Here is a 24,353-nt window from a genome sequence, read left to right as displayed (position 1 = left end):
TCCCCAGGTGACATGTTGTACATTAACTTTTTTTTTATGTCAGAATGACGAAGTTAGAATTAATTCTAAATCAGCCTATAAATTTAGTTTAATCCCCAACATAATACTGTGCTGGTGCCAGTAATTAAATTACTATGTATGCTAATATAGTCAAATGTATGCCATCTACACAAAGTGTGCGCCATGTGCCCATCGGATCTCTCGTAAAGCAGCCGTCCATGAGAAGCCGCTTACATCATGAGAGATTAAATATACAATTATATCTTGCTGCAGGAATGAATCTCATCACTATTAGGGTGACATATCTCAAACCTCACCTCAAAAATGCCTGAAGGAGTTCTCGCTGTTACACCCATCCCTATAAATCAAGCTGACGAACATGTTGGACTGTTAAGCCAGTTAAAAGCTATGCTGGTGTGTCTGTTCCAAGGCCTGGCAGAAGGAATCATTGTCAGGCCCTTCACCTTATACCTAATGATTTAATAAGGAACTGGCAGCTTTAAATGAGGCAAGGAAAATACACTTGGCAAAAAAAAATGGTGCGCAGGATAACGAGCCGAGCCAAGCCATCGAGAGCGTATGCATCCATAGGGATATACAGCACCGGACGGGTTTATCATAGTCTGTTCATTCATGTATATCGGCTTGTTTCGACATACGCAGACTCAATACTTCAAGAGCTGCAACATTTTCCTTTTTGACCTTCTTGGTTGATCAGACCGGCCTCGTAACTGGAGAAGCCTTTTCCTTCCTTACATTGTATCTCTACTGTTGTAACCTATGAACAACACAGGCTCTGATCACATCCGTGTCGGAGGGCATCCGATACATGTCCACTGAAAGCCATGGTTGAAAGAGCACAGGGTCCTGCACAATTTCGGAAAATGCCAGAGGGCATGACGGAGCCGGATGGACCCCATTATAGTCATTGGGGTCCATCCAGGCAGTTCCAATAGGACGGATCCGTTCCTCCAATGACAGAGCAGGAAAACATGAACCCAAATACAGATATGAGCAGAGCACTATAGGGTCTACTTTCGTATTAATACCAACTGAGGCAACATCTGGATGGAGCAGGTCCTCACTAAGTACACGTTACGGACAGACTGGCAGATAAGGAGAACTTGTGTCCCTTAAAAGGGAAACTGTTATCACGTCTGACACCCATAAACTATGTTATGGGGCTCAAACGTGAGGAAAGGGGAAGTCTTGTTCCAATGCTAGGATCCTGTGTGCACACAACAGGACTCTTTTCAGGTGGCACTGACCCCCCCAGCCCCCCACCCCAGCTTTTATGATAAAAAAATAAATATATATAATTTATATATTATACATACACACATACACTTGCAATACATTTTTCTTCTTTGAAAATTTTTATTATAATGTAACTGCAATCAGCTACTACAATACACTGCACTACTTATGGAGTGCAGTGTTTGACTGTCAGTCAGTGTTCTACTGACAGGCAGACCATTAGATCCTTTAGTGGAGTCTAATAGATTTCCGTGAAGGGAAGACCCAGAGGCTATTGTTAGGCCTCCATCTACCATAGCAACCCAGCAGCACCTTCTCTCTGTCAAATTCCTTACATGCCACAGTCACTAGTAACCATAGGGGTTAAGCGACTGGGATTGGAGCAGCCGCTGCAGCAGACTCCTACTGCCCACGGTGTGGACTCCGCTCCTGAGCAATTACTGTGGGTAAAGACCCTTTTACACAGGACGAACTGTTGAGCAAATGATGCCCGACAGCGCATCCCAGTGATGCTCGCTCCTGTTCTGTTACACTGGAGCGAGTATTGTTGGCATCGCTCACAGCGCCGCCGGCATGGAGGTGGGGCGGACCGTGGAGCGCTCTCCCCCCACCTTCCATTCACTGTAAGCAGACAGTGGTTCAGTCTCTGCATGCATTTACCCGGGCCGACTGTCGTTCAAATATCTGCAGGCGCCCGGTTATTTGAACAACTTTGAATGATAATCGTCCCGTGTAAAAGGGCCTTAAATATACACATCATGGGGTGAGAAAGGGTTTAATAAGTAAATGGTCACTATCTATTCATATGCTAAAGAGAAAGCAAAACACAACACTGCTGGTATTTTCTATGGGAAAAGTACATCAAGGAAATAACTTCTTCCCACATTATCCTCTGCCAAGAATAGATCAAAAAAGGCTTGAATGAAAACTTGACCAGTTGTGAATGATCAAAACTGCATTCATGTTGGCAAGCTGGTTAATAACTGTAGAATATTTAACTGTCAGATAGAAATGTGTTACATGCACCAGTAGCTGGTACAAAAGTTAGAAGGGAATCTGTCAACTACTTTTAGCTTATGGCTGAAAGCCGGTGACCCGTGAAGTCCGAGAATGTAAGTGTTGTACTTACCACCTCTGTCGTTCCCCCGGTGTGAACCTTGAAAGCAGGCACTGCATGCGTTGAGCGGCGCTGCTGAGTAGTCCCCGGACTCCACAGGTCACCTACTTTAAGCCCATAAGCCTACCTCATAGGACTAAAAGCAGGTGACAGAGTCTCTTTAAGAAAACATATAGTAGGTATTAGGTTAATGTCTGCGACTCTGGCGATTCAGTGACAGTATATAGCCTTCCCATCTATGCACAGGCTTTTTAGCCAAATGAGAGTCTATAGAGCTACAAACCTATCCATTAAAGGTTTGTCCGGATGCGGCGGATGGGCCCACGTAGTTTGATCAAATTATGAACCGTGCATTTTTTATATGGTTAGTATAAACAGTTGTGCATCTTTAGGAAGATTTTAAGTGTGCAGGAGCGCTGAAACAAGTGTGTGTTACGGTAATTGTTGCAACCGTAGTATAAATGTGCACGGTCACACTTTATTTGTTGGATGTGCAGACTTTTTGGGGGAGGAGAAGGGGGGGGTTGTTGCATGTGAGATCCTTAATTGATTGGCAAGCCCAGCTCCTTCTAAGTACACCACACAAAGATGTCCTTTCTCTAGCTAGAATGCCAAGGCCAGCATATATCCTGCAGAAATAATAAACACGAGGTAGAAGTTGAAATTTTGGCAAGAATACACAAGCTCACAACCTGCGACAAGCTTGTGTATTTTGGCCAAAATATCCGTTACCTACCTCTTATGCAGGTGTACAGATTGAACAGCACAACCAGTACGACCTCTGTCATTATTTTTGCATGATGCGGTCTGGCCTTGTGATGCTGGGGGAAATAGGGTGTCACATGGGCTAGCAAAAAAAAAAAAAAAAAAAAGAGAGACAAAAATTGTCAATTTAAGTTATGTAAAAAACATCCATTCTATCCCTCTGCTGTATAGTGCAGCCTAAGCCATTTAGGTTTCATGTTGAGCTTGATGATCAGGAGTAATAAAGAGGTACCATAATGGCAACCAGAGGCGCTTATATCATCAACCAACCCATCTCTGAGACAGGTACCTATAACCATTCTGTGGCCTTAGACCCAGTAAAAAAGTAATTCATCACATCCTTGCAATGAAGACGACCATTTGGTAGTACCTACCTCCAGAATGTGGTCTCCTGGCATAAGTCTGCCATCCGTTGCAACTAAGGAATCCTTCAGCACTTCCTGTATGACAATATTGCCCAGCGGAGTGTCTCTGCCCCCCACAATTCGTATGCCCAGCTCCTCTTCGGGGTCATCACGATGTAGCTCTATTGTACTTGTCTCCGCGACTAGACTTGTCCTATGAGGATGATCTTTAAAATTGAACAGAAAAAAAAATACAAACAATTAGAATCCTTGGTAAAAAGTGCCGCCATATCGTACACCTTGAGGACTACTCTGAGCGCTCACCATCATCGTGTTCATCAAACGCTGGATTGACCAGGCCTGGTTCAGGTGTACTAAGTGCTACCACAGCGGCCAGTGAAGATTCTGCTAGAACGCCGGCGATGCCGCTTGCTTGGGAGACATCGGTCTCGCTTGAGTCCTTGACGGAGACAGTCTTCTTCTCTCTTTCGCCTCTGTACTTTCTGAAGCCGGCACACCTGATATACAATAACATTTGTGATGAGTCCCTTTAGCAGCCACTACCACTTTGAAGAAATACAGGCTGCTCTGCAATGGGGAATCAAAAACTATACAGAATATTGTGTACAATGGTCCATTTACATATTGTTCTGACTACATGTCTGGCAAGTGACTTTTGGAATACCCGGGACATACAAGGGCATACATACCTCTGCAATTATCTACTGTATAGAAAAAAGTTTAGTCTGCAATGAACTCCTATACAGAGGAAGAAAGCGAGGGGGGAAAAAAAAACAACACACCCTTCTGTTGGAGGTGTACATAGGGGAATAGTTCTAAAGCTCACCTCCAACAACAATACTTCAGCCCTTTGCATTCCACATACGACTATATACACCCTAAGTGCACAGACCCTGTTACAGTAAGCAGGTATATAGTCGTCCACGGCCTACGCTGTGTATGAGGCAGGCTCGGGAGCCGAACCTGCTCCATTCACGACGGGTACCGGCTGTCAATAACAGCTGACCCCCACTGGCAACAGCGGAGATCAGAGAGAACTGTTAACCCTTTAAATGCTGGTCAGTTCTGACACCGCCATTAAAAATGTCCTAATCCGGATTTGAATGGGAAAATAAAAATGCTACGGCTCTTGGAGCGGGAGAACACAAAAGCAAATATTACAATATAGATTACACATATATAGCAAAACAAACTGTATAAACGTGGCGTCGCTGAAATCGTGCTGACCCAGAGAATGTTATCACGTTATTTATTTTGCATGCTGAACGCTGTAGAAATGAAATCCAAAAAAACTAATAGCGGAATTCCCCTCCCCCCCAATGCCCCTAAAAGAAAAAAATAAAGTAAAATAAGAAGTAATAAAATGTTATACAATACATTCTAGGTACCCAAAAAGGGTGTCAAAAGAAAATTCAACTTGTCCTACAAAAAAGCCCTAATATGGCTATGTTATGGAAAAATCAAAAAAGTTATGGCTCTGGGAGTGAAACGATGACAAAAAACCCCCTGAAAATTAGTTGGTCGCTAAGGCGCAAACAGGCTTAGTCACTAAGGGATTAAAGGGATATTTCAATTTTGGGAATCCCATTCCGATGCATTGTGAATGTGAAAAAAAAAAAAAAGTACCCACAGATTACATTCCCCGTTCTCCCACAAAGCTTTGTGCTCCTTTTTAGTTGCTAACTGCTCGTTGCTAGAGGAGCCGACCGACTCGGTACGGAGCGGAGATGGCCAAGGACTTGCACACTTGTAACTCCATATGTAATGATCTTCTGGGATCTCTAGTTCCCGGCCATCATCTAGTGCTGCGTTCTGCTAAAGGGCATTTGGCCATGCAACAAGGACTTGTTCGCTCTGCCCGGAAGTACTTCTGTGGAAAGACCTAGAGCTGATGGCCGGGCTGAGTTCAGTGTGCAGGCACTGCCGAGATCCCGGCCACCAGGAGATCATTACTTGGGGAGTCACAATTGTGCAAGTGCTGATCATCTCTGCTCCGGAGTGGAGGATTGGGGGGGGGGGGGGGGGGTCGGATCAACTAGCAACAAACCATAAACAAATGGAAGAAAAGTACTGCAAGAGAACGGGGCATTCTTAAATTGGGAGTGCAATTGGCGCTTTATTATGACATCTACAACACATTAGAAGGAGATTCCCGAGATAGGAATACCCCTTTAGCTGCAACAGGAAATCTCAGTTTCATGCCATCTATCTACATGCTTCAGGTCCATGACAGAAGTAAGGATGAGAATACAAACCAGACGGTGGAGATGGGATTAGACTTATTTCACACTTCCAGGCCGGCTTACACTGCGGCAGAAACCATGGAACATACTGCGTTTAGTAGGAAAGTTTTAGACAACTTTTCCCCCATTACAATACTGGACACTAGTTGTCCTAGTGGGGATGGTTACATTAGTTTCTGTGTGGGACAGAATATACATCTGATACATCAATGATAGCTACACCATATTAGCAGCCACATAGGAGGAAAATATGTGTGCAGCCCCCGAAACCTGGTGCATAGCAAAGAACAGGAAAGTCTTCATCAACAAGCTTTGTGGACTTTGTATGTAGGACAGCCGGCCGGATAATTGCCACAAATGTTACATGTTTTATTTCTTCCACCAATTGAGTTTCCCGGGAGGTGTTTGAGTAGTCGGAGGGCCGGGTTCTGCACGTTGCTCATGCTCGACGCCCCGAGTATTCCTGGTTACGCAGACACAAGTCCGTGTAGAAGTTATCGGGCTTCACACGTCAAGTCTACTGTTTCCAAGTAAACAAGCAGCGTCATACTGAGAACATTGTGTGAAGCCGTGTAATATTTACCGAGCCGTCTCTGTGTAATCATTAACCAAGCACTTGGGTTATGCAGTGTGCTGTTCATCTTCATGGACGTACTGCCGCTGTCCGTCACCTAAATTTGGCCTATTAGCCCAATATACTGTTATGTATGTGCTTTCACAAGGAACCGGGTGTCACCTTTAAAGGGGTTTTGTCATTTAAAAAAAAAGAAAAAGAAATTCTATACTTGCATATTCCTCCCCCAGTAGTCTTCTTACCACATCTCCCTGACCTTCTCCTGGCTCCGCCAGTCCGCAGGGTCAATGCACCTCCAGCCAGACGGATCTGCTTCTTCCCATTTTGGGGCGTCCATTAGCTGCAGGTCACTTCTTGCAGGGTAGTGAATGCTACGAGTGATGCAGCGTTCACTGCCTAGCAGGAAATGCTGAATCCTCGTCAGCCTGCTTTAGCGTGAATACGCGATATCTTGCCACTAGCGTTTCATATAGTATATGAGATACTAGCGCCGAAACATCGTGCATGTGCAGTCGCGATAAACCAGGCTGCGGAGGATTCGGTATTCCCTGCTACGCAGTGAGCACTACATCACTCGTGACCCGCTACACTGACCTGCAGGAAGTGGGGGTAAGCACTTCTGTATGGCCATATTAATGCACTTTGTAATATACATCGTGCATTAATTATTAGCCATACAGAAGTTATTCACTTACCTGTTCCGTTGCTGGCGTCCCCATCTCCATGGTGCCGTCTAATCTTCAGCGTCTAATCTCCCGATTAGACGCGCTTGCGCAGTCCGGTCTTCTCCTTTGCTGAATGGGGCCGCTCGTGCCGGAGAGCGGCTCCTCGTAGCTCCGCCCCGTCACGTGTGCCGATTCCAGCCAATCAGGAGGCTGGAATCGGCAATGGACCGCACAGAAGCCCTGCGGTCCACCGAGGGTGAAGATCCCGGCGGCCATCTTCACAAGGTAAGTATGAAGACGCCGGACCGCGGGGATTCGGGTAAGTACTATCCGTTTTTGTTTTTTTTTATCCCTGCATCGGGTTTGTCTCGCGCCGAACGGGGGGGGGGGGGGGGGGGGGGCTATTGAAAAAAAAAAAAACCCGTTTCGGCGCGGGACAACCCCTTTAAGGACCAGACACTTTTTAGGAATTTTACCCATGTGGTAGTTTTACTGCCCTACGTTTTTGCCTTTAGCTACCAAAATTATTTTTGCTGCGTTTTTTTTTCCCTGACATATAGGGCTATTTTTTAATATATTTTTCACTGACTATTATTTTCAGTTTTTTAGTTTTATTGGGGTTAAAATGTTTAAAAAAAATGTTTTTAAACATTTCTAGTTTTTTTTTTTTTTATTTGTATATTTACGCTAAAATAAAGTATGGGAAGGGGTTCCTCATTTTGTTTTGGACGTTTTGATATACAATATGTATGGTTTTGGATTATAGGGCGCATGCAGCGACGTTTTGGTTGATGTCGGTTTTGGTTTAGAATCCTATAATGGTGGAGTTGGAAGGGACCTCCAGGGTCATCGGGTCCAACCCCCTGCTCAATGCAGGATTCACTAAATCATCCCAAGATCCTTTTTTTTTCGTATGTATATATTGTTTTATTCTGTGATTTTTATTTACTGATGTTATGTTCTTTACCATCTACGTCCCCCATGATGTCACACAAGACCTCTAGGGGACATTCACGTGTTTTTTTGTTTTTCTTTAATTTGATACTTTCCCACTGTAGCCATAGGAGCCCCATTTACTGGAGAAAACAACCCCTGTAGTGACATTAGTCACTGGCAGAGGTGATCAGGGTCTAGTATGATCCTCCAGCTCTGCTATAGCAGGGAATCCCAGCGGTCACATGACCCCCCCCCCCCCCGGCTCCCATGGTGGAAGAAATACTTCCACTTTCATCGGTAGTACACATTGCTCATTGAGCGATGTGTACTGAAGAAAGGAGGAGGCAGAAAGGGTTAAAACCTCTTTCTCCCTCCTCCTCCGGGTTATCAGCTGTGACTAATAGCTGACAACCCCTCCTGCTTCTAATTTATTACAGAAGCAGGAGGCTTTAATCCCTGCCACAATTTTACATACGGATGGGCTTAAAGCCCGGGACCAGGCGCCGTATATTTACAGTGCCTGGTCCAAAATGGGTTAATGACAGAACCTCTTTAACTCCTTTCAAAGGGTCTCCTATGTAAAGATATCAGGCAATAACTTTCTCCAATATTGTATGCTAATGAGCCCCAAACCGTCCCATGAGTGTTCAGTAGGTTGGCTCGAAAAAAAAACCTCAACTTTCAACTACAAAGCAAGACACTCATTTTTTCCCTTTTAACAAACCTTTATTTCCGGTTCTACAACAAGGTTGGACTCAAAGATCAGGAATTTACAGACTTTCTACTAATGACAAAGAAGAAAAACAACTGTTGCTTCAAGTTGTGGAAGCAAATCGAAGGCTGTTCCAAACACAGATGACCAGGAAGTCTGCTGTCCGATCCTTAAGTGCCGACTGACAAGTATCCGTGTCAGAATTTTACTATTTTCATATATTTGGAGGTATTTTTGTAGGAACGGCACAAATGTGTAGATTGTCGGGACAAACGCCGTTGTCAATACTTAGGGCTCCTGTCCACGGACGGATTTGCATTGTGGAGTACAGAGAAGGATTCCGCCTCCAGACTCCGCAGCAAATCCAGCCCCATAGCATGCAGTATAAAAATGTGATTTCCTGCCCATGAGTGGAAATAGATTGCGACTTTCCACTCATGGAGAAGAAGTCGCAGCATGCTTCGGTTTTGTGCAGGCTACGCACAGACTGCTTCCATTGAAGTCAATGGAAGCCATCCGTCCTGTGGCCATTCTGCAATCCTTGCAGAATCGTTGCAGGAGCCGCGTCATCGCCAAAGCGACGGTGTGTCATCCTCTGTACTGCGCATGTGTGCTGGAGCGCAGGCCGGTACATCCGCAGTACAGAGAAGACGACGCCGGACAGGTACGCAGGGGTCACCGGGTCAAACTCTGCTGCGGGATTCCAGGTCCGACCCGCCCGCGGACAGGCGGCCTTAATGTTTTAAAGTTAACCCTAACATTACTGTTAGCAGATCTAACAAATTGGGATGGTGTCTTGCTGTATAGCTGCCACTTTATTTTTTGCCATATCTCTATGGGCCACCCTAGTATTCAGCGTCTGCTGGCGGTCCGGCTCTCCTCCAGTCTTTTCAGCTGAAAACCGTCCCCTTTCTTGCTGAAGTGACGCCTCCAGCTCTTCCTAGTGGAAACCTCACGTGTTCCACCTTGCATGCTCTTGCACCACGCGATCGGGCTCGTGACGTCAGTACTGCTGGGAACGAGCCCCAGTGCATGCAGCTGATCCCACAGTTCAGTACAGGTGAGGTGAAATGCGTTACGTCTCCAGCGGGAAAAGATGAAGGCGTTAGTTATTGCCCGATAACTTTGCATAGGAGACACTTTAGAAGGAAAAAAAAAGTAACGTCCGTCTCCTTACAACAGCGCAGACATGACAGTACGTTAGGTTACTAGGCCAACTATAAGTGACAGACCTTTAAATATAAAGGTATGATTGGCACATCTTTACACCCACCGGCTTCGCTACAGGTCAGCATAAACACTCTACATTGTTCTAAACATTCACAGAGCTTGTAATTTCCGGTCGGCTCCCACTGATTTCAATGAGAACTGCGCCTGCAATTACAAAGAGCGGCCACTACACAGGCGTCGGAGCAGCAGCTTCCACTCCGATCCAGTTGTATGCGGGCGCTGCCTAGAAAACCACTAAGACCTCTGTCACACATCGCCTTCCCCACATTTTCAGTTGTGTTCTTTGCAACTTAAAGTTTCTTTTTTTTTTGTTAAAAATGCTGCAATCAGTAAAAATCTGTAATAAGATATTAACCCCTTCCCAACTGGGCCGTTTTTCATCCCTGCTCTCGAAAAAAAAAAAAAAATTATAACTTCTGTTTTTCCAGCGACACATGATTGCTTGTTTTTTCCAAGACAAGTTATATTTTCCAGGGGCCCATGTAATGTACCATATAATGCACTGTTTTCCGGTAATATCACGCTGCGGTAAAAACAACGTTAACATTATGTGGATCCGTCCGATGACAGCAATACTACATTTTTTTTTAATGCTGCAATGTTTTATGTTTTTCTCGCGGCATAAATAATGTAATACTTTGGACTTTCACGGATGTGGGGATATAAATTGTGCGGTGACTCTACAGCTTCTCATTGGTTACAGCGATCACCTGATTTTCTGTGACATCATCCGTCCCAGTAATCACCGGGACCGCAGCGGGCTGCAGGGCTGGATCCCAGGGGCTGCGAAGGGGTAAGTATACTTCTATTATTTTAAACACAGGGGGGGTTGTCTAATAACAGACAACCCCTTTAAGCAACTTACCTGTTGTGTAGGTGGGGCTCCAGCTCACATCGCTGCATCACATGCTTGCAGTCAGCCAGGAAGGGACATATGACGCTCAATTTATCCAGCAGGTTTCTCACCAAAAGGCTGGATTTGTGACAGTCCTGAAAACACAGTTTCTTGCGGTCCATGGGACAGAAGTCTTTCTCGTGTAGAAAGTTCTTCAGGCACTTGTAGCAGTAAGTGTGACCGCACGGCGTGTCCATCGGCTGGAGCAACGGCTGCAGACAGATGTGGCAGACCAGCTCATCGTCCACCTCATCCTGGAAGTTGTAGATGTGGTTCTCGGAGGACACATGAGGCTGTCCGCAGTCACGGCAAAGCTCGAAGGCCGTGGAGGCTACATCCAAAGGGTCAGCCATCGCCGGGACCTTTTCTTCGGAAATCACTGTGCCGCCAGGTTACAATCCAAGTGTAGGTGACATGGTCCTCTAAAAAGGGGGAAAAATATAAAATACCGATTAATGGGGGAAAGAAAGCAACGACTGCTACGTGAACCACCGCTAAACAATAGAGCTGCAGATCTCGAGAAAAGTGAATGAATTAATGCATCAGCGTAAAGAAGTGCTAAGAATAAAAAAACGGTCACAAGGAAACCCCAGCGATGGTTTGCCTGCCAATTGCAGAATCACCCGGCAAATCAGATGGGTTTAAAAGCCGGAAATCAGGATGAAGCATTACCAATCAATTAGATGTGCCAACTTATCTGCAGCGATCTAGGAGACTGAATGACAGATGAAATAAGGAGATGACAAGAGTCTCTCAGCACAACGCCAGCATACATCATATCCAGGGATTCATAGAAAGCCAAGAATCCCAAACCGAATCCAGCAGCTCCGCCCGGATCACGACGCAATGCCCACCACTGTGCCTCCGGTGGCTGCTTTGCCAGGACTCTGGAGCAGCAGGAAAAGGGATGCAAAAAAATAAAAAGCCGAGATAATCTGCAAGGCGTAAATACCTGCATTGTCCAAGGTGCCGACTCCACTATCCAGGGCAGGAGGTGGCAGACAGGCCCGGCACTCCGCACACGCCGCTGATCACACGCTCATTAATGCTTTGTCCTGAAGGAATCTATTGTTTTACGAATATTTGCAGCACAAGAACAGTGGAAACTCTGCAGTAGGTGTGCAAGCGGCTGTCGGGTCACCGGCACCGCAGCATGGCTACAGATGGCACATCATGCTGTGGCAACATTTTAGGTTTATATACATTCTTTATTAGGTTTTCAGAGGTGGGTGAAGGAAAAAAAAAAAAAAAAAAAGACTGCGTGTAGATACGCACGAGAAAAAGATGGCAGCACCCTCTATTTCTGTGCCAGCGTGGGCCCTATATATTTGTATGGGCAGTGTATGCAACATTGACAATACACAATACACCGCGTATGGGCGCAATACATATGCAACCCTGCTATGAAACAAAGCAGGGAATTAAAAAAAATAAAGGTCACATTGCGCATGACCGTGTCCGTCAGAGGTATTAATGTATCTTGACGCCACCGGAAGGTAGGGGTTTGACAGGAGTTAAGCCCCTGTCACACCCCTAACTCCCGATAGGGTCTATGTAGTAAGGTCCTAGCAGCAGTGTGCTGATTGATTTGCTGCGTGCGGGCTGGCCGTCAATTCACCCCTTGTATCCCCCTTAATACCTATTTTAGGTTGGTCTCACACGGCCGGGAAACTTGCAAGAGATTTGTGCGTTGCAAGATGCACAACTATGAACCTCATTCTTTTGAATGGCGTCATATACAGGAGCTGCATGTCCCATCTTTCGCGTTCGTTGGAACGCATTGCACATTTTCAAGCTTTCCCATTAAAAACAATGGGGAACCGCTTGCTGGAGGATCGCTACTTCACAGAATCTATGGGAAAATTTTCTTGGCCCGATATCGTGCTCGCTGCGAGTGTACTGCGCATGACCGCGTATCTCATGCAAGGGGTTCAACGCGGATTCTCTACAAGTACAAGAGAGTGAGCAATGGAACAAAAAGTTCTTTCTACCTACAGATCCCGATGAGAGAGGTGGTGAATTGGCCGGTTATGACTGTGTACAGAAAGACGGACATGATGTTATATGTAGGAGTTTGTAAAAAGGTGGCCCAATAGAGAGCTCAGTGGATAATGCTGAACCGGTGGGCTTGGTTGTTCTTGACATTCAGCCATCTGGCCTACGTTTCTAGATATCCAAGTTCTCTTCTTAGAAGCATCTGGCTTTTTGAAAGCTACTTATTGTATTTAACTCGTTGCACCAATTCCGGATATTGGGAGGACCAACATCTCTGCAATGTCTGGGCAGTAGTATTTTAGCTGCATTTATAAGACATGGCCGTGTTTTCTGGTCGGTGGAGTCAGGTTTAGAAGCAGAAATTTTGGAGAAATCACCATTAATTCCCAACTTTTTGTATTGTGAAAGGAGGACACTGTTTGCTGAGTGAAAGGTGTACTAGACAAAAATAATCTGAAGATGGAAAATATATGGTCTAAACTGCATTATAACGCGGCATTAAATAGGAAATCAGACGCCACCATCATCCATATTAAATTGGCGGGAATGCCAGGTCAGCAGTTCTTCCAAGCCGCTGCATTAGTGCCTAGAGTCACTGCGTGCCGGAAATACACTGCAAGCCCAGTCCCATCCGGGGAGAAGGTGCCGCGTTACTTACGCCTCCGGCACCAGAAAAGCTACAATCACCCTTACATCTTCGGAGAAGCAATTACAGTGTATGAAAGAACAAAAAGCAATAAAAACCGTGTGCGAGCATGACCGCGTGTCGTCCTCGCCCGCTCTACCTGCCTGTTGTCAGCTCTTTATATACTATAGGAGGAATCTCATGGTCTCTCCTTCCGCTGCGGCAGTCATGTAACGGCTGCTCTACATCACAGCGGCGGTCCGTGTACAGAGCGTGAGGACATACAGGATAGCAGTAAAATACTTCCATTACGGTTCGCTAGTGTACGGGCTGCATCTAATTTTACAGCCCAGATCAGTGCGAGGTGACATTTATTACACTCCCCCGCATCGCTGAGCAACGAGGACGGTCACACGTTTGTGGCGTTCAACAAGCAGGAGTGAAATGCAACAGCAAGACTTTTGTCAATATGTATCTCTTGAGAAAGAGGTGTTGCCATCAACCAGGTAAAGGCCGCCCTCACCCCGGACGCCATTTACTGCGGGGTTCGGAATGCAGTGATTTGAATGGGGCCTCGCTGACCTGCGCTCGAACACTGCATTTTTAAAGCCGCGATTTTTGAGCGCTGTCTGTTCTATTTTTGTGTGTATTACCTTTTTTTTTTTTTTTTTTTTTAAACGCACCTTATCACAACGATGGGGTGTGTTATAAAACGCTGGGACATGCATCAAAAAATTGGTTCTGCACTAGAGATGAGCGAGCGTACTCGGAAAAGCACTACTCGCTCGAGTAATGTGCTTTATCCGAGTATCGCTGTGCTCGTCCCTGAAGATTCGGGTGCCGCTGCGGCTGACAGGTGAGTCGCAGCGGGGAGCAGGGGAGAGCGGGCGGGAGAGAGGGAAAGAAAGATCTCCCCTCCGTTCCTCCCCGCTCTCCCCTGCAGCTCCCCGCTCCGTGCCGGCACCCGAATCTTCAGGGACGAGCACAGCGATACTCGGATAAAGCAAATTACTCGAGCGAGTAGTGCTTTTCCGAGTACGCTTGCTCATCTCTATTCTGCACCAATTTTCTGCTTGGGGGGGGGGGGTTAAGATGCCAAAAGTGGCGATTAAAAGTTACAATCTTGGCACAAACCTGTAATATTTTCCAATGTGCACGGCTCACAGCGGATGCATTTTACCACGATTTCAAGCAGCGTTTCTGAATGCATTGTAGAGCGTTTGACAGGGCTTTTTAACGCACCCCATCACTGTGATGGGTAATGAGGTGCGTTAAAAACTGTGTAAATGCAAAACAATAGAGCAGACTGCACAATCAATGGGAGTGTTGAACCACGAGAATCATGTAATAAGTAGTGAGTGCGAGAGCGGCCTTATAAAAAGTTGGTGCGGCTTACCTCCTAAGCGTGGCCGGGTGGGATCCACTGTGGGAGGGATCACAGGTGGGATCCACTGTGGGAGGCCTGCTGTGGATTCTGCATACGGACGTCTGAGGCCGGCCTTACTGGGAGAGGGTTTGGCTACACAGACCTAACAGATTTAAGTATAACTTATGCCAGAAATCTACTGTAGCTCATGGTGGGTGTAGATATATATTTTTTGGGTGCAACTAAGATGTGACTAAAGTATTCTTTCATTTCGTAGTCTATTAGGTCCTCTTGCAACTGCATGGAAGCAGCGGTTTTAACAATATTCCCTCCTCGGTTCTCACAGTTGGCTCTTTTGTGTAGACGGTGTCACCCATGAGGCCAGAGGCTCCCGGACCCCGATGCAAAACTTGTAACAGGGCACCCAACTATAAATGCTTTACTCATAGTACTGGGTTCCCTATATGGAGAAGAGGCCTTCTGGGCCCCCTAAGGCTCCTGGGCCCGGGTGCAACCGCATCCCCTGCACCCTCTATAGTTACACCCCTGCATGAGGCCCACATTAATCAGTGTACACCAGTTTTTGCTGTAAAAACGGAGCCAAAAAAGACAAAAAGTGATGCCAGAATTTGCAAATTTTTTTTTGGCACTCAACATTCTAAAAAGGTACAAAGAAAAGTTGACTTGGTTTGCTGGGTCACATGATCGCGGGAGCTAGAAGAGTAGCAGGGGAGCCAGCACAGGTGAACGGCAGCTGCGGGGATCAGGTAAAGGGATTATGAGAAGGTTTTTGCACAGTGTTGAGTACATTTCAATATAATATTTTTCCACCGGACTACCCCTTTAACTGTGCTCCTAGTCTGCACCAGTGCCTAGTACACATTTCCCAGAATGCATCAGATGTGCAGCTATTGAGCCACAATTACTAGATTTCCGCTCTGAAGGCTGCAGAAATGGGAATGCAGCATTGTGCTATAATACTGGCTGTAACTTTGGGATGACTGACTTATTGTTCGCACTCATCAGGAACCAACTTCATTGCTCGGTCTTACGAAAACACAGCTTGAAATAAAACAAAAACTGTGAACCGCAGATAACAAAAGCTGCTTCAGGTTTTTGTTTTCCCTTGTGTGGTTTGTACATTCCAACAGCCACAATACCGGGGATGCATGAAGTGCGGGCTCGAAGGAGAAACAAAGTGTAGTTAAGACGCCGGTGTTCTGTTTAATAACATTACGCCAGGAATCAATAAGTGGGCAAAAGAGTATTAATATAGTGTTCTTTCAGGGTAGTAGTCCACACCCAGCTACACTTCATTCCATTGTCTAACTGGCTGTACAGTGATTGTCGGTACGCATCACCAACTCACCATCACCATACCAATAAGTCTTACCAGTACCGCACCTACTGTACGTCAATCATCAAGCCTACAGCGGATCCGCAAGCTGCGTTCCTCCAGGCGATGTGACACACTGTTCTCAGGGCACAAGGGGGATTGTAGTTCCATATTAGTTGGAGAACACTACCCCATGGTGCCTCACACATTCCTTCACAGCGTTTGGTAGGAAAACTCCATGTTTTGTGGTGGTTTGGGGCACTTTTAGCAAAGATATGCTGCGGCCAGATGCTAGTAAAGCAATATGGAAATACACTCATTGTCAAAAAAAACCAAAACAATCCGGCCCCTAGAAGCTGTTGTCGTTTTGCTACAAAACTCGTCCCGCAGTTCCATCTCAGGCAGATATACAAATGATGAGAGTTGTGTTGTGATTAGATGGACGGTCTTGTCACCCAAGGCCCTAAAAGTGGTTTCCCCGTTATGGCCTATAAAGACTCTTGGAGGCCCCTTGTGTGTAGTGACCTCTTTTTCTGCTTGTGTAGAGCTTGTTGACCACTAGACGCCTCTACGATGCAGAGAAGAGATTTCACCCCGTTACCAGAGGAGGGCGCATTGTTGGGATGTGAGAAGCTGGATGGTCGTATCGGCGAATTGTCCTCCACCGGGCCGTTCTGACCAGACTATAAGGGGGTGTTGGGACCAGTGGATGGGTGAGGGCACACAAGGTGACTGGGCTCAGGATGCCCCCTACAGACCACCAGTAGAGAGGAGCATCTGACCGGACTGTTAGGAGGTATTGGGACCAGTGGATGTGTGAGGGCACACAAGGTGACCGGGTTCAGGATGCCCTCTACAGACCACCAGTAGAGAGGAGCGTCTGATCATGCAATAATCACAAACAGCAAATACTTCATTGTCTGCCATCCAGAGACAGGGGGCACCACTGTAACACCCCTGTGTCAGTAGAAACCATTTCCAGGCGCTTGGCTGAAGGACATTTGGTTTCACAGCACCCAGTACATATACTGCCTTCGACATCCACAGTCGCCTGCGATAAAACTGGACTCTACAGAGTGGAACCAAATTGTTTTCAGTGATGACTCCAGGTTTAGTTTGCGCACTGCCGATAGCCGTGCTCATTTCTGGAGACCTCGGGATGCACGCCTCAATCCTATCATTGCTGTGCAGAGGCACCCTGCCACAGCTGATGTGATGGTCTGAGTATAGTAGCGGTACGAGGGACAGTGACAGCTCAGAGATATGTTCAGGACATCCTGCAGCCACATGTGTTCCTCTCATGGCGGCTTCCAAGAAGCATTTTTAGGCAGGATAATGCTCGGCCGCACACACAAGGGGTCACAGGAATGTCCGCACAACATTGTCACACTCCAAAATATTGTCACACTTCCATGGCCTGTCCAGTTGCCCGGTTTATCACCTATACAACATGCATAGGAACATCTGGGACGCCTACGAGTTTGTACGATCTAGAGGCTCAGTTACAGCAAATGTGGAGCAATATGCTGCAGGATACCATATGGAACCCATATGCCTCCATGCCCGCCTGTATCACATCTTGTATACAAGCTAGAGGTGGTACAATTTGTTACTAGACCCTCCATGCTTGCCTGGATCACATCTTGTATCCAAGATCATATCAACGTTTCAATCACACCGAGGAGGTTTCATTTAATTCAGACATCTTCTAGGGGCTTCATTTTTCTTTCACAATGAGTATCTCAGTACGCTACAAAGAGTGCAGTTTTTGTGACATTTTCAAAATGCAGCACGCTCTGTGTATAGCTTTATTCCAGGCATTTTTTTCCATAGGCTTCTCTATAGGAAGAGGACCCCCCCACCCCACCCATCCCCCCAAAAAGAAAACAAAATAATGAAAACCACTGTTTTTTTTTGCAAGCCAAAAATGTGGGTGAAGGAAGATTTATGCTAATTAAAGGTTCAGTTCAAAAAGTCCTACTTTATACATTTAGATTGTATCTTTGTTTATTCTAGATGGTCTTTATGTGAATAAATCAGCGATGTGGAAGGAGCTGGTAAAGAAATAATTGGGAAGCATTTGCTTCATTCAATTTCATTCAGTTTGCTGATTTAATGCAGATACTAAAATGTCAATATTCGACTTCAATTAGGGCCAGAGGGCTTTCTTCCAAAATTCTGTGTAGTGACAAAGTATAACCTAGATTAGAGATTACTGATTTAAAATGCAAAGTCCATTCTCACCCGCCTACAAAGGAAGAAACCAGACCCTATGCATACTAAATAACGAGCCGGCGTAGTGCTTGTCCGTAATGAATATAAGCAGACAGAATATACCAAAGACAACAAGAAGGCAGAGAATTCTCTGTAATTTCCCTTAGGGTGGCTTTACATGTGCCAACTATTGTCCAAAAAAGATTTCCCCAAACCACTTTGACCAATAGTTGTCCCGTGTGAACATGCGACCCAAGAGCGTAAGAGCGAGAAATCACTCAGTCGCTTCTCCTCAGTGAAACGCAGCGACTAATGAGCAACTCCTAGCTCAGTGTAAACAGGCAGTCGGTCATAGGTGAACTGCCTGTTCTCAGTGAATTGAGGCAGCCAGCCGGAAGGGATATTCGACGGGTCACCTCCATTCATTGGATGACTATCGCTCCTGTGTGAAAGCGGAGAGAGATAGTCACCCTGTGTAAGTTACTGCAGAGGTTATCTACAGCTTGTATACTAAACACAACCAGCCTCACATGACTACTAACTCACTCCTGCTACAAAACAGATCAGCGGCCGCTCATCACACCTCGAGGCACCTTTACAGTTCACTGAAGCGTACACACCCTTACACAGCGCAAGGACTGTTTATTAGTCTGTTTTCACCCGGCAAGAAAATCGCGTGAGATTTGTGCTTTGCGAGACGCACAAATCTCGCCCGAATATGAATCGTATTCAATAGGGCCGGATGAACGTCCTATGTTTGGACATGTCCTCCCCGTGGTTCTCAACGGGGCCGGCGGCAGCATCGTACTGCTGCTAGGTGCACACGGTGCCATGTAATGCCATGCGAGGTTTCCCCATCGAAAACAATGATATGAAAACCCATTGAATCCATGGTGAAATCGCATGTCGGGGAGTGCGACATCGTGCCGCAAATCATGTCCCGATATTGCCCTCGCCCGTGTGAAGCGAGCCAAGACATCGTTCAGAGACGGAATCTGCATTCAAATTCATTCACAAGCTAGTCACATACGGACTACACCAGAAGACTTTTGATCAACCAGTGATTATTTTTTGGCAAGGGCTCGTTCACACCAGCATTAGGGGATTTCAATTTCCTGCACTGTTCAGGGAAAGCTTCCGTCTTATGACGAAGCCTAATGGCGTCAAACGTTCCACCACTGACTATAATGGGGTCCTGTCTATTTCCGGCAAGCAGCGCTGCTTCGTCCTGCTTTCTAGCGGAAATCAATGGTGGAGGTTTTGAACAGAATCTCCGACGCTGATGTGAACAGGCCCCAAGCCAAAAGAAAAAAAAGGAATAGCGACTTATCACTTGTCACCCTATTGGTGGCCATGTCAAAGGCGCAACTTGAAGCTTCTGGGCCCCAACGCAAAATCTGTAACAGGGCCCCCAACTATAATGCTTTATTCATACTGCTGGGCTACCTAACTGGAGAAGAGAGACCTTATGGGCCCCCTAAAGCTCCTGGGCCTGGGTGCAACCGCATCCCCTGCACCCCCTATACTTACGCCTCTGTTTACATTGAATGAATGTCCTATGAATTCGCTCTTCTGAGCGGCTATTGAGCCGATCGTTGTCCCGTGTGAAGGTATTTTAACTTTCAAAGAATCAAAAAAAGAACATGACCTGATGTAATGAATGCTGGAGCTCTGTCACGCATGGTAATGTTGCACAAGGAACACATACCGATAACACGGTACAAAGGCCGATTACAGCGGTCAATCATCAACACCGCTGAAACAATAAACGGGCAATGTAACTGCAGACCGCAACCAAGAGTCTATTCATTATCCACTGTGTCATGTCCATGGTATGACTGGAAAATAAGATTATGGGATGTAGTGTAGGCAGGGGGCTTACCCGGGAAGTTTTTTTTGGGGGGGGGGGGGGCAGTTTTCAGCAGTGTGCTCTTATAAGAGAACCCTGCATCCTGAAAAAACACCACACACAGCTTTATCAGTGCACCCGGCCCTCCCTTCACAAACCTGCAGAAGGTTGCAGACACCAACAAAACCCTTTCATGCAGACGGAGAGTGACGTGACCTACTTGACAGTGACTTCAGACAGCTCCGGCCTCGCCTCCAAGGCACAGCGGTGCAGCAGCAGCACTACTCTAACAATGGGTCATGGCTGCAAATGTAAGAACAAACCTGCCAATGAACGTGACGGAGCTGGTGCTGCATTTAATGAAGGTGTGATGGGCGCTGAAACAAGATCAAATCCACAAAAATTCCACTACAATAGACAATGATGTTACTGCTCCGACAGACCTCCCCGAGCTCGGAGTCGGCACATAGCAGCCAACTTAGAGACAGTATGAAGATGCAGAATACTGACTTGCCACAGGTTTGGCAAGGACACTGGCTGAAGCAGAAGGGCATTTTTATACTGGATGACAGTCGGGCACAGAAGGGTCCGGCAGTCGTCCCAGTGATAATTGCTCCTGGGCTTTTACGTGAGACTGATCATCGCTGAGTAGATGGGGGCCGTGAGGGCCGGAGATAACCAGCTGACAGTCACCGTAGAACCAAAATTTTGATTGCTCCTATAGTCTCGAACCTGTCAGTCACATCATCTATAGCCTTTACCCATTCAATATGCATTTATACAAAAAGGAAATGAACTTATTTTATTGCTTATCGTTAATTACATGTTTTTCTAAAAATAAATACATTTTCTTGAAGTTTTGCTCCTCACATAACTAGAACTTTATGCTCAACTCCAAAAACTTGTCACTCCATTTTGGTACAAATCTTTACTTTCACACCTCATTACTCCCCTCTGCTTTTCATTACCGTTTTACCGTACGGTCGTGTCAGCCCAGCCTGAGGCCGCTATTACCCCAACACTAGCGGCAGCTGCTAGCGCTGGCAAAGCATTGTGTTCAGTTACAAGTAAATGGTGTTTAAGTCAGGCTTACCATTCACTCATTAAAGCACCAAGTAAATAAAACCTATTGCGAGGCAGTCTTTCAAAGGGGGGATTTTTTTTGGAAAACTAAGGAGCAGGCACAATGGCTGATACACTCCTAAAAAGTCTGAAATTTCATTACCCGTCAAAACAATATTTGAAAAAATAAAACTCCTTGCAGGTTTTGCATCAGTCGGAACGCGTCGTGGTCGGAAAGAAAACTTGGAGTTGCGAAATTACTGCAGGAAAAACGGAGACAGAATTGCCCCACAAGCTGCCGCCGTTCACACCACAGATTAGGACCGGCGGGTCACAACATTTTTGTAGGGACGAATGCAGTATAACAGTGTAACTGCATCATCTCTGAGCCGTCAGCTGACCGGCAGGAATAGCCTCAGCAGATACCCCTTTGATAAGAAACTATCGAGTTCCCCCGAAAATAAGCGAGGCTTGAAATGTAAGCGCTACCCCCAAAAAGCGCTTTAGTTACTGTATCTATACATCAATAGAAATGCATTAGGTGCGTGAAAGGGGCTGAAAAAAAGCGCAATGGCTGCCTTTTTACAACGCTTTTCACGCAGGTCAGCCGAGTCACTTATCCGGCAGGTTTAGCCAAGGTCCTTCTTGGTGCTCTCAAGAGCCCCAAGGCAGTTCCCGCAGTTCTCAGCCGCCCACATAGGATCACTTCTGCGGCTCAGCCAATTCATAGATCCCGCCTCCACAAAGCGATGGCTGTGATTGGTTCTTCAAGCGCCCCATTGACTAGTTCTTGAAGCACTTGAAGAACCAATCACAGCCATCGCTTTGTGGGGGTGGGATTTATGAATCCCATAACCAGAAAGTGATCCTGTCTGCTTGGCCAAGGAGAGCAGCTGGAAGGACTTGGACTGAGAGTCTACAGTGTAAGTGACTCGGCTGACTTACATCAAAAACACAACATCCCCTGAAAATAAGCCCTGCGCATCTTTTGGAACCAAACTTAATATAAGACCCTGTCTTATTTTTTAGAAAACAGGGTAACTCAATCCAAAAATTATGGTGTAGTAGAACTCATGCACTACCTCACCACAATCTCTAAAATATAAATTCTAATATATAAATTATCCATGCCCTTTATTTTAAGCAGCACTGCCCCAAATGATATTAAGCGGACAACGCTACCACCATTGCTATCTCATGTCTTACGAGCACCGGTAATTTTTTGGGACTAAACTCCTGATTTGACTAATAGGGACATCTACAGAGAGCATTGTGGATGAGAGCCATCTCTAGGCTGTAACGATGCAACCCATTGACTAAAAGGCAAATATTGATGGGCATACAAATTAGATTGCCGGCTGTGTGTAAACACCTGGATGATATGCAGGTTGTTCTTCCTGAAAGGGAATGTGTACATATGTAAATTTTACAAGGACCTGGTCTAGAATTCCGTGTAAGCGGTCACAGTCCATACACATCAGCCCTGCCTCTGTGCGCCTCCATGTACTAGGTGATGACACAGTTCCCATGTATCCCTTCCAGTTGGACTTTTGACCAAAGGTTTGGTTAACCGTAAGCCCGTTAGTATACAATATGGTACATTTCAGATATTCCAACAAGCACATGTGAAGTCTTCCCAGATGTATGCCAGAGTCTCCTTGTATCTTCAATACAGCTTGTATGCATAGCAACAAAAGAACACTCATTTGGTTATTGAAATCTCTGGCCGCGTCCCTGACATACGGCATAAGCCAAATGCACATGACAGAAGTGATGGGAACAGAGCTTCACTCCATCTATATTGTATAACATTGTGTTTATGACCATTAGAGAAGACGTGCTACTGTGTATATAGCTCTGTAAGTAACTTAAAAGAGGTTATCCCAAAAAATTGACTTGTCACCTATCTATTGGATAGGTGATAAAAGTCTAAATCAGTGGGGGTCTGTCCACTAAAGGCCCATTTACACCAAAGGATGATCACTCAAAATTCGCTCAAACAGCAGTTTGAGTGACAGCTTTGAGCGATCACTTTGCATAACCTTAAGTAGCTAATTAGCTACTTAAGAGTTTATTAGTGTGTAAGTGAAGGCGGGGTAATGTACCACTGATAGCTCTAAGAACAGGAGGAGTGTTGACAGCTGCTTTGTTCTCAGAGCTTTCAGCTGGTATCTAGCTGAGAACTCTGAGGGGGATATCAGCTGAAAGAATACCATCAGCGGTATCCCGCTGAGAACTCAGCACTGATAGGAGTCATCGCTGACTTTTAGCTCGCTTAAAGTCAGCGATGAACAAATAGTGCACGATGGCCGTGCGCTTAGACGCAACAATTATTGCTCAAAAGCCATCTTGAGTGGTAATCGTGTCTAAAAGGGCCTTAAGACCTCCACCAATGCTAAGCACAGAGGTCGAGTTATTGCTGCTAAAGGTGGTTCAACAAGTTACCATTTCATGAGGTATACTTAATTTTTCACACACTGCTTCTGCAATTTGGCCTGTTTCATTAAACAATTACAGTGTAATTTGTCATGTGTTACTGTTCATCTGAGGCTGTATTTACCTCATGTGAAGACCTTCTAAGGCCTGGATGGTTATTTTTATTATGTCCTCATAGAATTCAAAGAGTGTATTTAGTTTTACTCATGATTGTATTATCAACGGAGTGGGTCTTGCTTCACACTAAATAGTAAACTATGTAAGCGCTTCATTCTGCAGGTAAGAACATGCACATAACAAACATGTGATTTATCAAATGTACATGCATGTATACTAATGTAATCTGATAAGACTATGCACATTATGCAAAACCTTTGCTCTTAACTTAAGACTCCTTACACAACTCAATCTAAGGCCAGGCCAAGGTGAACATATGCGTAAAACGCAGCGTTTTACTGCTGTGAGAGCCAGTTATCACTACGTATGGCAGCAATTTTGCACTGCACATTTCACGCACACTGTCACACTCAGTCTGACTTTTTTTTAACTTTCCCTCTGTCTCTAATTAGTGTTGCGTATAAACGCTGCAAATACATGATATAATTGCATTCCTGCAGCATTTATTATGCGCCCATAGAGAACAATAGGGCTCTATGACATGTAATATGCCGTAAAACAGAACATGCAGTGTTTTTTTATGTGCGTATTATA

The 24,353-nt window shown here is 45.6% G+C and overlaps 1 protein-coding gene across 2 annotated transcripts in view; it reads right to left on the bottom strand.

Moving 5' to 3' along the window:
• Nucleotides 1-24,353, bottom strand: part of LOC136580793 (ligand of Numb protein X 2-like) — a 61,249-nt gene that overhangs the window by 19,793 nt on the left and 17,103 nt on the right. For both annotated transcript variants that reach the window (XM_066581648.1, XM_066581649.1), the window contains exons 2-4: nt 10,730-11,181; nt 3,808-4,001; nt 3,514-3,710 (exon numbers count right to left, since the gene is read on the bottom strand). In XM_066581648.1, coding sequence (XP_066437745.1) covers nt 3,514-3,710; nt 3,808-4,001; nt 10,730-11,112 — 774 coding nt within the window. In that variant the 5' untranslated portion in view covers nt 11,113-11,181. The remainder of the gene's footprint in view (nt 1-3,513; nt 3,711-3,807; nt 4,002-10,729; nt 11,182-24,353) is intronic.

The sequence above is a fragment of the Eleutherodactylus coqui genome, chromosome 10, assembly GCF_035609145.1.
Source record: "Eleutherodactylus coqui strain aEleCoq1 chromosome 10, aEleCoq1.hap1, whole genome shotgun sequence".
In the NCBI taxonomy this organism is placed as follows: Eukaryota; Metazoa; Chordata; class Amphibia; order Anura; family Eleutherodactylidae; genus Eleutherodactylus; species Eleutherodactylus coqui.
Note: the sequence above shows the minus strand (reverse complement) of the source record. Positions and strands in the feature narration are given on the sequence as shown.